At 51.1% G+C, this 13557-nt stretch overlaps 7 protein-coding genes across 7 annotated transcripts; 3 read left to right on the top strand and 4 right to left on the bottom strand.

Annotated features, from left to right (window-relative positions):
• Positions 1–64: 64 nt before the first annotated feature.
• N7481_007708 (glycoside hydrolase family 88 protein) lies at positions 65–1661 on the top strand (the record flags this gene model as incomplete). Its single annotated transcript, XM_057266927.1, has 3 exons — positions 65–91; positions 161–313; positions 387–1661. The coding sequence occupies 3 exons, from the start codon at positions 65–67 to the stop codon at positions 1659–1661; spliced, it is 1455 nt and encodes a 484-aa protein (XP_057121128.1).
• A 229-nt stretch (positions 1662–1890) lies between these two features.
• On the bottom strand, positions 1891–4395 carry N7481_007707 (uncharacterized protein; the record flags this gene model as incomplete). Its single annotated transcript, XM_057266926.1, has 3 exons — positions 1891–2848; positions 2907–3472; positions 3526–4395. The coding sequence occupies 3 exons, from the start codon at positions 4393–4395 to the stop codon at positions 1891–1893; spliced, it is 2394 nt and encodes a 797-aa protein (XP_057121127.1).
• Positions 4396–5234: 839 nt separating this feature from the next.
• N7481_007706 (uncharacterized protein) lies at positions 5235–6507 on the bottom strand (the record flags this gene model as incomplete). Its single annotated transcript, XM_057266925.1, has 3 exons — positions 5235–5653; positions 5710–5790; positions 5847–6507. The coding sequence occupies 3 exons, from the start codon at positions 6505–6507 to the stop codon at positions 5235–5237; spliced, it is 1161 nt and encodes a 386-aa protein (XP_057121126.1).
• A 150-nt stretch (positions 6508–6657) lies between these two features.
• Positions 6658–7275, bottom strand: N7481_007705 (uncharacterized protein; the record flags this gene model as incomplete). Its single annotated transcript, XM_057266924.1, has 1 exon — positions 6658–7275. The coding sequence occupies one exon, from the start codon at positions 7273–7275 to the stop codon at positions 6658–6660; it is 618 nt and encodes a 205-aa protein (XP_057121125.1).
• A 441-nt stretch (positions 7276–7716) lies between these two features.
• On the top strand, positions 7717–8928 carry N7481_007704 (putative pantetheine-phosphate adenylyltransferase; the record flags this gene model as incomplete). Its single annotated transcript, XM_057266923.1, has 1 exon — positions 7717–8928. One exon carries the CDS (start codon positions 7717–7719, stop codon positions 8926–8928), a length of 1212 nt encoding a protein of 403 aa, XP_057121124.1.
• A 784-nt stretch (positions 8929–9712) lies between these two features.
• Positions 9713–11149, top strand: N7481_007703 (F-box domain protein; the record flags this gene model as incomplete). The annotated part of the gene is made up of 1 exon (XM_057266922.1): positions 9713–11149. The coding sequence occupies one exon, from the start codon at positions 9713–9715 to the stop codon at positions 11147–11149; it is 1437 nt and encodes a 478-aa protein (XP_057121123.1).
• A 718-nt stretch (positions 11150–11867) lies between these two features.
• Positions 11868–13286, bottom strand: N7481_007702 (histidine phosphatase family protein; the record flags this gene model as incomplete). The annotated part of the gene is made up of 1 exon (XM_057266921.1): positions 11868–13286. One exon carries the CDS (start codon positions 13284–13286, stop codon positions 11868–11870), a length of 1419 nt encoding a protein of 472 aa, XP_057121122.1.
• Between the last annotated feature and the right edge of the window lie 271 nt (positions 13287–13557).

The raw sequence follows: 13557 nt of genomic DNA, 5'->3' as shown, positions 1-13557 counted from the left end.
GAAATAAAGACAATCAAACTTGATGGATTGGCCAGAACCTTGGGATCGAGTCGCCAATTTCAACATGTCTCCAAGCGAAGCACCCACCACAGTATGTCTGAAATCAGGTTTTCTAAATAAACTCCAGGTCTTGAACTTCGGATATTAATCTTTCAATCAGGATCTAGAGGTTCACCCGAGCAAAATCAAACTGTACGGCGCAAATGGCGTACAAGGTCGAATTAACGCCATCTCGGAGCACTTGATGGACGCTCTTTATTCCGAGTCTGTTGTGGCGAAAGTATGGAATATAGCAAACAAGGCACTTTCAAGTGTAAGAAACCCCACAAGAAATCTGGAAGAACTTCAAGTTGAGAAATATGGTAGCGCTCTGACACCAAAGGCAGAGCAAACCACCCATCCTCTACCCTGAATACACCAATGAGGATGGCATATATGTCTACCGCACTCTGGGCTTCTGGACATCAGGATTCTTCCCCGGATCTATGTACCTTCTTCTCGAGCGTTTAACTCGCCATCCCCAAATCACCAACCGATCTGGACAAACAAAAGATACTCCCGCCCCATGGCCACACCATCTTCAATTAGAACATCTGTGCCGCTGGTGGACCACAAACCTGCACGCAAATGCACTAAAGCGAGATACCCACGATCTAGGCTTCATGATCGCGCCATGGGCAACGAAATCATGGGAACTGCATCGTGAACCAGCCGCGTACAACAGCCTCGTCATGGCGGCGCATTCGCTGGCCACCAGATTCAATACCACGACACAGTGTCTCCGCAGTTGGGACGTCTGCATCACGAATCGCTACTCATTCACCGACCCATCCCAGGACTTCTTGGTAATTATCGACAACATGTTAAATTTAGATCTTCTGTTCTGGGCTGCGCGAGAAACTTCGAATAAAGGGCTGTTTGACGTGGCTCTAATGCATGCCCGCACAACGCAGAAGCATCATATTCGAGATGATCACTCGACGTTCCATGTCGTTAATTTCGATTCAGAGGATGGCAGCGTCAAGGCCAAGTTCACTAACCAGGGCTTCAGTGATTCCAGTTGCTGGGCTCGAGGACAAGCGTGGGGTATTTTGGGCTTCATGCAGACATTTGAATGGACAAAGGAGACTTCTTTCCTTGTCACCGCGCGGGAATTGGCTGACTACTTCATTGCCCATTTGCCTGAGGATGGGGTACCATATTGGGACTTTACGGCACCGATTACAGAGGCGAGTCCGCGTGATACATCCGCAGCTGTGGTTGCTGCTTGTGGTATGCTTCTTCTGTACAAAGCGTTAAAAGACAGTTCAGATGGCGACTTCTACTTGTTCAAAGCGATGAAGTTGGTCGATTGCACCGTTAGCAAGTTCTTGAACTCGCCCACATCTCGGTTCGTAAATGGGACTTCTGCCTCTAAAGTTCCTGTTTATCCAAGTGGCTGCATCGATGGACAGGATGGAGACGGATTTATTAGTATGACCGTTGTGGATGAATCTGGCTTGAAGATCCGCGAGAGCATTCTGGGCGGTGCCACCATCAACAACTATGAGTTCGCACCAAGACGCTGGTCAAACCATGGTTTGGTTTATGCGGACTATTACTTTTTGCTGTTTGGAAACATGCTACTCGATTTAGGGTTGGCCGATACTCGACGATGCTAGGTCTGCAAGGAAAGTGGATTCTGCCAGGGAAGTCATGCAAGGTTGCAGACTCAAATAGACCAAGGATAAACCGTTAAGAAAAATAATACAGTTGGTTCCTCATTTTCGATCGCGGAGGATTCATTGAAATGGCCATAATCAATGTAAGCCTTGGAGCCATTGTCAAGACGTATCTGAGTACATCAACTTCTGGTCATCGAGTGCTACCCTAGCATATCCCCGGTCGAATTTAAGTCCCGCCGTAACGGCTGATGCGCTGTCCTGGACTAGGGGCAAGGTTAAAGAGATGTGATAAGTCGTCCTGTGAGCCCACAATCCCATTGTCGTAGGTAGCCGCTGTGTTATGCCACACGTTAAGCTGATGAGGATTCGGCGACTGGATATCCATCTGCGAAGCAATACGGTTTCCCGCAGTCTGCGTAGGAAGCGAAAGATGGTCATTGTTTGAAACCATAGGGAAATCTTGTTGGAATGCCAACGGTAGCGGTGGAAAGGCAAGGCTAAACGAGTCAAGGCCGAGGGGCTCTCGATGGTTCGACTTCTTCATATATGCAGCTGGTGGCGATCCGTCTGCGGCCCTCGGCGGAAACAAGCCTCTGTCTGAAGGAGAGGTATCAACTGTGGATGACGGTGGTTGCTCCTTGGACTCGTCCGAATACGCAGTCTGCCGAATATCCAAACTTGGACGGTATGTGGAAGCGAGATTATCACTTTGAGCTTCTATAAGACGTTTCGCAAAGCTGGAGGCTAAATTGTCCCCACGCGGCTCTGCTGTCTCACTGCGGCCGGTCCATCGCTGGGAAATTTCAAGCAAACTAGCGATCAAAGTTTTCAGCGCAGGTGGAATAGGAACATTGTTATATCTTGCATGAGCTAGGAGCATTCGGCCGGCGATGAAAAGACAGAACGAAAATTGCGGGTTTGTGAATATCGGCGAGAAAGAGAGGAACTGCTGCCCGATTGTGGCGATCTCGGACGCGGCCTCCAGACATGTCTCGGCAGATGAAGCAGATGGAAGTCTGACTGGACACATCTGCCAGTGAGCGGGCGGCCAAGCAATTCCTTGATGTAGCAGGATTACTGCAGTGTTGTGCGTTATATGAGCTAGAGTGAGGTTGGGATCCATAACTCCATCGCAATTAAGTGCACAGGCTTCTCGCCACTTCGAAGGAAGGTATAACTTCCATCTAGAAGATCACATGTCAATAAAACACGAGTAAGAAATTGAAGGCTCTTGATGCTCACTGAATTAAACGCAGATCTAATTCCTTGAACTGCATCAGCCACATCTGGGCCTTTTGCGCATCGCCAACAATAAAGGCATGATGCAGAAAGAAGTTGGCTACTAAGGCAAGAGATTCGGTCGCCTCGATATTGTACGCAAAGCCACCGATGGAATCTTGGTCCTCTGCATCTGTCAACCGTTTTCCGTTCGGAATTGGGGTCGTTACGTTGTCTTTAGAGTCTGAAATACCAAAATAAGGCGTCTGGATTTCTTGTCCTTTTTGCCATAGTGCTCCTTCACAAGGAAGACGACGTTTTACGTCGTTGTTGGTCAGGCTCACTTTCCACCCAGTCGATATGCTGCAAAAGCGGTCCATCAAAAAAACCGTCCAGAAGATCCTCCGACGCTCCTCTGCTTCACTCCACGACTGAGAAGGGGAAAGAAAGACCATTCGTCGAATCAATGTTTCTCCGAGACTCGTCGCAGAATGTAACACATCTTCTTCGACGTTGAGTTGTAAGTGCTCAACCGTACTGACCATACTGCCCACTATAGACCACGAGGAAGGGCCGCGACCACGTCCGATCTGTTTTTGTAAGCCAATGGCTTCGAGTTGGAAGCGTGAGATGTATTACTTACAGTTTCGAATGCAAGAATGACCAAGGCCTGTAAATTTTCGACCGAAAATGACTCGGTGCTGTCTAAAATGACCTTTCGGCGGCTTTTCTCTGCCATTTGGGATTTCGTCTCTCCATCCGGTAGATGATCATTTCGTGAAAATCGGATGCAGACAGCTATTATAGCATGAAGAATGCATGTGATTCGTGGGCGCTCATCTGCTAATTGCATACTCTCGCGGAATCTCGCCATATGAAGAATCGGAATCCAGGGGTGGATGTTGACATGGTAGAAATTGACTAATTCATTCATAATTTCGGACGGTAGGATCCCACTCGAGTCGCTATTGGGGTTAACAAGAAAGGATGGAGAATTCACATTGAGAAGGCGTGGTCGCTTTGCCGGGCGCTCGACTGACTCCATGTCGGACGAGTCTTTTTCCAACTCTCGTGGGTTTTGACCATTCCCCCGAGATGATGCAGCGAGCAGCAGGGAGGATTTGAGTTTCTCTCGGCGTACTGCTAGGTCCGGAATTGTGGGTGGTTGCTTGTATGGTTCTGGAATCGAGGTGTCCGGACACAGTATCTGCCACATCTGTTGCCAGATCATCTCTTGGCCGAGAAACATGTTCTCAAGCGTTTCGATACGGCGGCAAAGTTGATCAACCGCGCCTGCACGGAGACCTGGCTTCATGTGCCGATCATCATAAACACATGATACATTATGACGAATGCATTGAGCGCAGGGTTGAGCGCGATTACATCGAGCCTTCTTCTTGCGACACAGCTGACAAGCCGGGACATCTTCCTCGGGTTTTGCTGTCTCTTGTAGCTCAGGGCCATTGGCATTGGTCTCGGCGGCACTGGGGCCGTGATTGGGGTTTGGTGGCATCGGATTGACTTAAATTCGGGAATGTAGCAGCAAGAAGACTTGACGGTTCATCGCGATAAATAAACTCGAAGTGATCCTTGGTTTCTAGGTGGCTTGACCTCTACGGGCGATGGTTGAAGAATGAGAAATGGATGACTGACCGCCGCAGTGATCGTGCGTATTCTGACTGTAGAAGACTAATGGCGAACGCAAGCTTGGCCTAGGCGCTTTGAATCACCCCATGGGTCAAAATCCGGGGTTGTCTGGCAGCTGGGCACCAATCAACATCGTCAACGAAGCTCAACCCGTGCGGAGGAAAGGCCGGAGATCACCCCGGAGTTTTCCTTCACTGGGATTAGCGTGGCACATGACCAGAGAGTATCGTCAACTGGCCAGTTCCTCTCTGGTCAGATCATTAGACATGATAATTTTTCAGTATATCGTTCATTCATTCATTCACTCATACCAAAAGTCGAAAAGTAGATGATTCAACACAGCTCCCCTGATTTCCACTACCCGCACAAACTCGAAACAGAACTAAAACGAATTCGCGAATAGGGGAAAGCCAAATAACACGGGGTGGATACCAGCATTGGAAAAGGTGGAAAACCCAGTATGATGCATCCGCCGAAGCAACAAGAAAGAGCATGGATGGAGATCAAAAAAAAAGAGAGAAAAAAAAATAAACAAAACACAACCATCTAATGCAGAGTCGGATATGACGAACCGCAGATCCTTCAATGATGATAATAGACAAGCATGGATGGGAATAAAAAAAGGTAGCAGCCTTCCAGGCAGAAAACTTTTCCCCCCTTCTCTTTATTTTCTGAAGGGTTTCCTCGCTCTCCGGCGTCCGGCCTTTATAGAGATACACCCCAGATACCGCGTCCACCGCAAACTCCAAGCCATTCCCGCGGGTTCCCGGACGAATTGGTTCCGCTTTGTGGGGACCAGCTAATATTAGAGACTTCGTAGTCACATTGCCAAGCGGCAGCCGGACCGCGCTCAGATGGTGTTGCTGGTGTTCCGGGATTCTGTGCGGGAGGAGAAAGAGGCGCGGCGTTCTGTTGATTGATGAGATCCCAGATGAGAACGAGACTATCGTCGCCACCGGAAGCCAATATACCCCGTCGATTTGGTGACCACTCGACACAGTTGAGGGGAGCAGAGTGGCCCTTGAGTTCGAGGAGTGCCTGGCCGGGCTGTCGTACGTCCAGAACGCGGACTACGTTCGATTCCGAGGAGAAAGTGGCGAGGAGATGGGCATCGTGTGGGGATGCTAAAATATAGGTGAGAAAGTCGCTCGACCGCACCAGTGGTTGCGATGGCACATACCTGCGATTCTCAGCAAAGGAGGAGGGAACAGCCCGGAGGATGATGGGCCGGATGGGCTAGAGTTGCCAGGACTCATCACAGCTAAGAAAGAAAAAATCAGTATGGTAGTTGAATGTGAGCTCTCCAAGTCCACTCACGCTTTTCTGTCTTATCCGTTGGCTCGTATATGATGGTGCTGTGCTCGAGGCTGCGCAAGTCGAACATGCGGACACTGCCATCGGCACCACAGCTGACAAACACGTCAACACTGTTCGCACAGAAACGAACGTCGTAAACCTCCTTGTCGTGCGCAATCAACTGGGTTTTGGCTGTCAAGGTCGGAATATCCCAGATGGTACACGTGGTATCAATACTCGAAGTGATGATCAAGCTGGGGGATATTGTGTTCCAGTCAAGCGAGGTAATAGGGGCCGTATGCTCGGGGGACTTAGAATTTGACAGGAGTGCCAGCGGAGAGAGCTTGGAAAGGGGTGCCTCTCTTTGATTGGTAGGTCGTGTGATGGAATTGGAGCTCTGCAAAGGTTGGGCGCTAGGAAGAGACCATAGACGGAGGTGGTCGCCCGACGTAGCCAATAAATCGGTTGATTGCTTTTGTGATGAGGGAGGCTCCCAGAGAATACGGGTCACGGGATAGGAGTGAGTGGCCTCGGCGGTCTTGACATAGTCGAGCTTGATTTCACCCGCTTGCGCATCCGGGGTATCGGGATCCGGCTGTGTCCAATGTGTGTCGATAATTTGAATCTGCAAAAACAAGTTAGAGCTTGGGGAGAGAGCTTCATCATGAAGGCGATCGCACATAGTTATGGTTGTCTTCTAAATAACTCCCGAGGGCTAATTTGCCCCCCAAAGGAACTGGAGCTTCCCGTCATGGGCCATTTGCACCAATCAACCGCATATATAGGCCATGGTGCCACGTAGTTGCTGTTGGTCGGTATCTGGGTTTCTCCATTATAAGGGAGCGAGCCGGGGCTCATCAGAGGATCCCCCAGCAAGTGCTCCCCGGGAGGTCGAATATCGGCCAAACCCAGCGGCGAATACTTGGAGCCCTGCGGGGTCTGGGGGGGTGTATCCGCCCGGCGAGGTCGGATATTTGGAGCCTTCCATGCCCCCGTGCTGCTTGTATACTGACTGATCGAAACCGGCGGGGCTGGATCGCGAGTGGCCGTGCGAGTTGATCATGCTTGTTCGATGGCTAGCCTGTTGTGCGGACGGCTGTTGCTGGAGGGTGGGAATGACGGAGGGAGCGGTGTTGACCGAGACTGCGGTTGGACGGTGTTGATTCCCAGGTGTGAGAGATCCTGGAAGCGCACTGTTGGGGTTTCCTGGGTTTCCCCCGTACTGCAACTGCGGCTGTTGTAGCTGCTGGTGCTGCGACTGCGAGGAGTGGACGTTGATCGAAGGCACTTGGGCGGCGGCGCTTGCATCGGGCGTAGTGGGGTAGTCTTGTGGGGGCTGGCGCGATGGATTTGGATTGATCAACCCAGTTGAGGGAATATGCAGCTCCTCAGGGGTACGACCAAATATGGCCGATCGCCGATTTGAATCGTAGGAGGCTGGGTTGGACATGATGCGGAGGTGCCTTTCAAGGCAAATGGATGGGGCTCCGTGAGAGCTCCACTCCCCCGAGGATGGAAGACAGTTTGGTCTGGACGAGAAGCACCAAATTGGGGTTGGGAGGGAGAGAAATGAGGAAGAGAAAGACAAGACGAGACAGGCGAGGATCAATACAGCCTGGTCTTGGGTGTGTGTGCGTGTGTGTATGGAATCGAATTGTCGAGAGTTTGAGACAGTTGCAGCTGGGGGGGGAACTGCCCCCGGATGAGTCAGCAGCCACGGACCACTTTCCACCTTTTTGAGTGTTCAAGCTGGTTTTGACCTTGTTTACTCCGTTCATCTCGTCGACATTCTCATTTACACGGCCTTCGTTTACATATCGTTGTCTGCTTTCACTTCCACTGCCTTCTACAAGTATAAAGTGACCTCCGCAAAGTGTGATCCCCCACTATCATGTCTTCAGATTCGACCTCGGCGCTACTATTGCTTCCCCCACCTCCAGCATTCTCGTTCGAGAAAGTGAAGGATGCATTTGAGCCAGCTGTCTCGGATGTTTTGACAAAGCTCTCTGAGCCCATCAGGGGATCTTGCCGTATCGCTACACTCGATATTGCGCTGGCGATCCCTGATCTTCAGTCCCCATCGTGCAGGCCCATTGGGAAGGTCTTCGCCCAACTCCAGCAGTACCTCACCAGCATATATACGCTTGTGGGTGCTACCGCTGCGGCTCGAGATATCGAATTAGACTCTCCCGGTGGCATTGACACCCGCGTGCTATTTCTTGATCCCTCAACTGCCGCCGATACACTGTCTTCTCAGGCAAGTGTTGGCGACTTGGGGTTCGGGCCAGTCTTTGGCTTACACTCACTGGCAACCTCGGGCCGACGGTGGGACCATCTGTGGTATCCCAACATCGAAGCTGGCAAGACATTAGCCACTTCTTTCGCCCATAGTCTTGGAAGCCAGGTCGGGAGCCACCTCGAGTCCTCACTACAGGCAGTGTCTAGCAGCTCAACCTGGACAGTCCCAAACCCGCTTTTGATCCCGGAGCCCACGGCTACAACCCCTCATTATTCAGTGATCGTGGGAGGAACCTTTGATCACCTTCACCTCGGCCACAAACTTCTACTAACAGCGCTTGCGCTCTCTCTGGAGCCGGCAAACCCCGCAGACAAGCATCGGCAAAGAATACTGGCTGCAGGTGTGACTGGGGACGCCCTTCTGGTAAACAAGAAGTATGCAGACTATCTCGAGAGTTGGGAGGACCGTTTCCAAAACACTGCTGCTTTCCTTCGAGCCATCATGTCTAGCTCGGGGAATGCCACCCCGCGCCTCGATCGCATCACTGCACCTGGCCCCAACGGGAACTTTGTGGTGGTAACAGTGCAACCCAACCTTTCCTTCAAGTTCACGGAGATCTGGGATCCATTCGGTCCCACCATTACAGAGGAGAATCTCACAGCGCTTGTGGTGTCCAAAGAAACTGCATCTGGAGGAGCAGCCGTCAATGCCGAACGGAACAAGAAGGGATGGAAGAGTCTGGCCATCTTTGAGGTGGACGTGCTTCAGGCGGGAGAGGCCACGGACGTCACCGGCAGCAACTTTGACGGAAAGATCAGCAGCACAGACATCAGACGGCGGCGCATGAATCTGGCCAAGGTCTGAGGGGGCGTAAAGAAATACTTTCCAATGGACAGGAGTCACTCACAAAAGAGGGGAGGGGAGTGGAGGGGAGGAGATGAGAGAGGGGGGGTGATTAGAAGTGCATGCTTCTTGTCTCCCACTCTTCTCCTCATCCTCAGCCTATAGGTACTTGGAATGCTTGTAGATATGTACAGTAGTAGGGGGTGCATTCAGAAACCGGCCAATTTCACCCAATCCCCTTGACTCCACCACACGCGAGTTCCGTCACTCTGCAGATGTGACAAAAGGAGCGGGGCCTGCATTGGCTCCTGGGCTTCTCCGCCCATCGCAACTCTCCCCCACCACCACTCAATCGCTCAGCTTCGTCCTCCTTTGCTGCAGGTTCGCGCTGTTGGTGCTGGCTGGCCGCAGCCTTCAACAATCATGTGATTGTCTGGAACGCGTCTCGCCAATGGGGCCGACCAGATCACGATGGCCCTGGCTCTGTCCACCGAAAATGCACGCTAGGGTCGAGGTGATCAGCCCGGTCGCGCGCTATCACTAGGGCCCGAATCCGCATGGTGAGACAAGTCACTCTGGGGTTCGACGAGTCTACTGGCCTCGAGAGCTTGTTCTGTTTATAGCGCCCAGTTCTCCCCCCGTCGTGCGCCCGTCCGGACACCCCCTGGTGAACTCCTCATTTACGCTGCTTGTCTGTAAAAGACCCGGGTGGCTGCCCTTGCTCACTGTTCTTTTTTTTTTCTTCATCTTCCATGTTGCTGTCACTCGACCAAAGCAGCCGGATTGACGGCTGCGCGCGCCGATCATGGCCCAGTCCCGTCACATTCATGATCTCGCCGATGAGCTACTGAGCGAAGTGCTGTATTTTCTGGTGCCATCTCAACCTAGACCCGGCCCTGGAATTCGAGCCCTGAGTGGCGGCAGCTATAAGAACGGCGTCAAGCAAAACGGTATCGATCGCCGATCATTTGGGTTTGGAGAAGCTTCGGATCTCGATCGATTTCGACTCGTCTGTACACGATTCATGCGGATTGGCACGCCGCGCAAGTTTTCGCATTTTAACCTGCGCTTCTCCAAGGAGGGCTTCCGCCGGCTGGACGAGCTTCTCCAGATGCAGTTGGCCTGCTGCGTCAAATCTATGACCTACCTGGTGCGACCTTTTTATCAAGGCAATGGTAAACATCTGCTCCTCTCCTCCCCACATCCAGCTCTTTTATCTCCGGGGTACATGCGCAGACTGACACGAATGTTAATAGCGTGGGCACCGGTCTTTCGTTCGTTCGCTGCGAAACATCCATTCCCCGCAAAGGTACATCGGCGTCGACTACGAGAGCAAATAGACCTGGTCGGCAATGGCACCGATCTATCACGTCTTCGTACGGCGATCGCCTCGTTTTCCGCACTCCAACAAATCAAACTCCTCCGTGTGCAAGATGGAGCAGATGAACTGCTCATTGATTACTTGGACGTTCATTTTCCGACAAATGGCAATAACAATTCCCTAACTGCCACTCACTTCGGCTGGGAAGCCGCATGTGCACGCGCAATAAGAAATCTTGGAATTTCAGTACTAGACTCCCAGCGCACATCCATCCGCTTCATAGGGCCCCAAATTAGCCCCGAGGCAACCCTCCAACTTCTCCAAGTCCCATCGGCAACTTTCGCCGCAGTGGGGCACCGGATCACAAGTCTCGACATTACCTTCCACTGCGAATCGGACATTTCGTCCACAATGACCGAACTATCAGACGTTTTTCGAAAATTCTTTCTTGAAGCAAAAAATCTCGTCGCAATCCATATTGGTTTTCTTCCAAAGCACCCCGTCTCTCTCACTCTCGACACAATATTTCACGGCATACACTGGAAAACCCTCCGTATGCTCAGTCTGCAAGGCTGGCACCTTACCGCAGAGGATCTCAACTTACTACTCCGTCGTCACTGTGCCCACCTCCGCGCTCTCCACCTAGCATCTATCTCACTCCGAACTGGGAAATGGGCCTCGGTACTAAACATCCTCCGTCACGAAATGGAACGTCTAAATCGCTTCGAGTTGAGGGGAATCAGGTACGACGCAGACTTGATTTCTATCGGTACGGAAATTATCGAACCCGTTCCGCTCTCACCACAGTCCTCCTCGTCAAAAGCCCAGTGGTTATCGGCGGACGAGTTGGGTGACGATGGGGTTCGTGTAAGGAAGGACCAGGAGCGGCTTTGGGAGACGTGGGTTCTTACTGGAAGATAGCAGAAAGAGCTAGGGCAGGTCTCAAGTGGATATCAGAATGGACATGGACACGGGAATGGGGATATAAATACGACAGAACCGCGTTAAACATTAAGCATTAAGCATAAGACATGGCATGGCATGGAATTAAATGGGAGGGGCAACTCTTTTATCATTTGCGCATACGAATCCCTGGGCGTTGGCGGCTGTTTTGCAATTCAAATTCCAGTCATTGAACGTTCCTGTCATAAAGATTTGATTTAATAGAGACTTTTTTCGTCGAATACCTAGGTATACTATTGGGCAGTACCAGTACAATTCTCAGCCATCAACTGGAATCACCAAATTGAATGTATGATATTGCACACACTAGACTAACAAAGTTCAGCCAAAATCTGAATCGTGAAACTTGAACTACAAGATGATTACTTTTGCATAAATCACGTAGGGTATTTCAAGTTTGTAGGAGTGATATCACAAGCTCAAGAAAGCAAGCTCTACCAGTTCCAAACCAAGAGAGCAATCAACAGGCGAATAGAATACCAGTAGACAGGAGAAGAGCGTCAATAATTCGAAATATTCGTACAGATTCGTCTCCGACAGGCCGTAAAGGCCGAGAATACGGTGGTTTTCAATACAGATATCATCCATCTAGACTGTTCAGCAGATCGCATCAGCCGAAAGCAAAGGAAGCAAAATCAGGCTCGGATTCTGATCATGGATATCCAACCTCCCTCCCTCATTTATAGCAAGCATCCCAATCACCCCGGCCCCTCGCAAAACTCAGTGCCTTCACAAAGTCGCTTCTCTGACACCTCCCCAACCCATCAGCCGCACACCCATGCAGCGGCACAACACGATCATTAACGAGAGCCCGAACCAAGGGCTCAGTCTCACCATGACAACTCATCATCTCAAAATAAGCCCGCGCACCAAGCGGCACAGCCCAAGCAGCCGAGTATCCACCCGAACCAGCCGCAGACTGAACATGCTCAGTCGAGAGCGGGCTGGTACCATTATACAAACCCAGCGCAAAAAAGATCGGAATCATGCCATTATCGTGCGTAAAGTCCGCATAGATTGCCTTGTGCACCGGGAATGAAGCCGAACCTGGTGCATCGAGGGTGCGGTTTGTTGACGTTGAGTCGTGCACGGGCTTGTGTGTCATTCTCGCGATCAATTCGTTGACGAAGCCCACTCCTTGCGTGAGACCTAGGGGGTTTCCGGCGCCGTAGCCGTAATACTTGCCGAGTGATTGGAGGTAGTTGTATTGGCTCCATTCTGAGGATGTGAATAGGTTGCAGAAAGGGGATAGGATGCTTCCGTCTGTGGTGGTGGAGATTGTGTCGAAGGGGCACATGTCCATTAGATAGATGACTTCGTCATCGGTTAGAGATATACCTGGTAGGCTCTTTTCAAGGCGTGTGGCAATTGAAGGGCTAATTTGGTTTGTGTATGCGTCTTCGATTTCGTCGCCGAGCTCGCTGGCTTCGAAGGCTGGACAGGTATTGTGGTTGAGGGTATTGTTTGATCCTGTATCTTCAGAAATGACAACGTTGATGGTTGGAGAGGCCTGGTTGGATTTTGCGCTGGTATCCTTTTCTTTGGTTTGCTGGAGTCCCTGGATAAAGTATTGGCCGGACTCGATGACGCGAGATGAGCCTGATGATCGAACGAATGGGATATGGTCCCGCGCCAGGGCGGCGTATCGTTCATAGAACTTGATGCCCGAGTTGACCATTTGGCGCTCGCCAAAGGAAGTCAAGTCATCACTGCCCATAGTGTAGTTGTATGACTTGAGAAAGGCTGTCTTGCCGTGAAATGCCGTGGCGTTGGCCTGGATAGTCTTGATCAACTTGGCATACTTCGAGCTCTTCGAGGCCGTTGGATACCGAGCGCCATGTCGGGATAGGACTTGGACGAAAGTGACTTCGCATTTTTCTGGGACAGAGTTTGAGACGGTGTCACCTGCAACAGAGAAATATGGGGAGTATTGGCCCCAGCGGTGAGAAATATCGGTGAAGCATTGATATCCGTCGACGCCATCACAAGACTCGGCACGACGGTGATGAGACGCTTTCTCGACCCTGGAAGAGAAATTTGCCCCAATATCAGAGATTGAATTAAAATCCGCGGATCTGCACCCGGGGGGGTTCATACCCAACGGTCAAGTACGTCAGAAAGAGAACGGCGATGGTCATTAAAGCAACGATGGAGGTGACCCGCCATTTGGCAGACAGACAAGGTTTCCTAGGCTGTTGATAATCGATGTAATTTCCTAGAAGTCTTTGCTCTTCAGACAGAGGGTTTTGTGCTTTCTTCTTGTACCCCGCCATTTCTCATGCGCATCCCTGTTCGGAGGCAGATCTCGGAGTGGGTGAGATGGGAATCTAGTTCTGTGAATGACTCGCTATCTATCGGAAGTGTAT

Source organism: Penicillium waksmanii (genome assembly GCF_028829765.1).
Source record: "Penicillium waksmanii strain IBT 27052 chromosome Unknown utg000007l:1.0-4314555.0:1.0-4317578.0, whole genome shotgun sequence".
NCBI lineage: Eukaryota > Fungi > Ascomycota > Eurotiomycetes > Eurotiales > Aspergillaceae > Penicillium > Penicillium waksmanii.
The sequence above is the reverse complement of the archived record's forward strand: the minus strand, read 5'-3'. Positions and strand labels throughout refer to the sequence as shown.